We start from the raw sequence: 2500 nt of genomic DNA, 5'->3' as shown, positions 1-2500 counted from the left end.
TTTGCTCATCATCTGTGACGGATGTCCTGAGGGAGTTTTACTCTGAATACTCGATCAACATCCTTTGATGTCCAGGACCGTTAGAGCTGCTCTGATCGGCTAATAACGGCACTAATGAATGCGGAGGAAGCGCGGTGCTGCTGGCAGCTGGAGTCTGAGATCTGCAGAAGCAGTGTTTGTGTGGAAACAGAAGCAGCGGCTCTTACAGGTGGAAAGAAGATGAAATGGCTGTAAGGCTCCTGCTTGCTGAGCGGCCGCAGCAGAACCGTGCGTCTGTTCAGCTTTTCAGTGCAAGAGAGGACGACCCCACCACTCGGGCTCTCTTCAGCACTGCACACACACGAGAGGACAACACAAACACAGAGGTGAAAGGTCAGTTCAGAGCTCTGATTGGCTTGTGTTTGATTGGAAGCTGGTGAAAAGGATTCTGGGAGCAGAGAGAAGAGAAATTACGACAGGACTGAACATGAGAGAACACACACACACACACACACACACACACACACACTCCCTAAAACACACACACACACTCTCTGTCCAACACCAGGAACAATCGAACGACTGTCTCACACATCACGGCTCTACTCCAAAACCTGCTGAGTAGGGCTGGGTTTAAAATAATGATGTTCACTTTAACAAACCAATAATAAATTATTAAATCACAAGATTGATTTTTTATTCTGTGCTGTTCAGTTCATGAGTGAACAAAACAAGTTATTACAGCCACCATTAAATGTTTTGTTTATTTAAAGGGGTCATATGATGCTGCTAAAAAGAACATTATTTTGTGTATTTGGTGTAATGAAATCTGTTTATGCGGTTTAAGGTTTAAAAAAAAAAAACACATTATTTTCCACATACTGTACATTGTTGTTTTTCCTCTATGCCCCGCCTTCTGAAACGTGTTGATTTTCACAAAGCTCATCTCTCTAAAAAGCGAGGTGTGCTCTGATTGGCCAGCTATCTTGCGTGTTGTGATTGGCCAAATGCCTAAAGCGTGTGACATAAGCAACGAGACATAAACATAAAACCCATTATAAACGTGATATAAACATGATTTCTAGTCGTGTCTTCATTTGGAAGGCAAAAACAAAGTAGTTTAAATTTCTCAATGAAACAGCGTCACACACCTCAGCCTTGAGTGAGCAGAGACCGGAGCTCTAGAGTGAGCAGAGACCGGAGCTCTAGAGTGAGCAGAGACCGTAGCTCTAGAGTGAGCAGAGACCGGAGCTCTAGAGTGAGCAGAGACCGGCGCTCTAGAGTGAGCAGAGACCGGCGCTCTAGAGTGAGCAGAGACCGGCGCTCTAGAGTGAGCAGAGACCGGGCGCTCTAGAGTGAGCAGATACCGAGCTCTAGAGTGAGCAGAGACCGGAGCTCTAGAGTGAGCAGAGACCGGAGCTCTAGAGTGAGCAGAGACCGGAGCTCTTGAGTGAGCAGAGACCGGAGCTCTAGAGTGAGCAGAGACCGGAGCTCTAGAGTGAGCAGAGACCGGAGCTCTAGAGTGAGCAGAGACCGGCGCTCTAGAGTGAGCAGAGACCGGCGCTCTAGAGTGAGCAGAGACCGGAGCTCTAGAGTGAGCAGAGACCGGAGCTCTAGAGTGAGCAGAGACCGAGCTCTAGAGTGAGCAGAGACCGGCGCTCTAGAGTGAGCAGAGACCGGCGCTCTAGAGTGAGCAGAGACCGGAAACAGAAGCAGCGGCTCTTACAGGTGGAAAGAGTGAGCAGAGACCGGAGCTCTAGAGTGAGCAGAGACCAGCGCTCTAGAGTGAGCAGAGACCGGAGCTCTAGAGTTGAGCAGAGACCGGAGCTCTTGAGTGAGCAGAGACCGGAGCTCTAGAGTGAGCAAGACCGGAGCTCTAGAGTGAGCAGAGACCGGAGCTCTAGAGTGAGCAGAGACCGCGCTCTAGAGTGAGCAGAGACCGGAGCTCTAGAGTGAGCAGAGACCCGAGCTCTAGAGTGAGCAGAGACCTGAGCTCTAGAGTGAGCAGAGACCGGAGCTCTAGAGTGAGCAGAGACCGGAGCTCTAGAGTGAGGCAGAGAACGGAGCTCTAGAGTGAGCAGAGAACGGAGCTCTAGAGTGAGCAGAGAACGGAGCTCTAGAGTGAGCAGAGAACCGGAGCTCTAGAGTGAGCAGAGAACGGAGCTCTAGAGTGAGCAGAGAACGGAGCTCTAGAGTGAGCAGAGAACGGAGCTCTAGAGTGAGCAGAGACCGTGCGCTCTAGAGTGAGCAGAGACCGGCGCTCTAGAGTGAGCAGAGACCCGTGGCGCTCTAGAGTGAGCAGAGACCGTGAGCGCTCTAGAGTGAGCAGAGACCGGAGCTCTAGAGTGAGCAGAGACCGGAGCTCTAAGAGAGTAGCAGGAGACCGGAGCTCTAGAGACGGTGAGCAGAGACAGAGACCGAAGCTCTAGAGTGAGCAGAGACCAGTAGAGCTCTAGAGTGAGCAGAGACCGGAGCTCTAGAGTGAGCAGAGACCGGAGCTCTAGAGTGAGCAGAGACCGGA

General features: G+C 51.1%; 1 protein-coding gene across 1 annotated transcript in view; it reads right to left on the bottom strand.

Annotated features, from left to right (window-relative positions):
* LOC122144551 (vacuolar protein sorting-associated protein 13B-like) overlaps positions 1-2500 on the bottom strand; it is a 19152-nt gene that overhangs the window by 758 nt on the left and 15894 nt on the right. The window contains exon 2 of the mRNA XM_042755543.1: positions 207-330. Coding sequence (XP_042611477.1) covers positions 207-330 — 124 coding nt within the window. The remainder of the gene's footprint in view (positions 1-206; positions 331-2500) is intronic.

Source organism: Cyprinus carpio, unplaced genomic scaffold (assembly GCF_018340385.1).
Source record: "Cyprinus carpio isolate SPL01 unplaced genomic scaffold, ASM1834038v1 S000006721, whole genome shotgun sequence".
NCBI lineage: Eukaryota > Metazoa > Chordata > Actinopteri > Cypriniformes > Cyprinidae > Cyprinus > Cyprinus carpio.
Note: the sequence above shows the minus strand (reverse complement) of the source record. Positions and strands in the feature narration are given on the sequence as shown.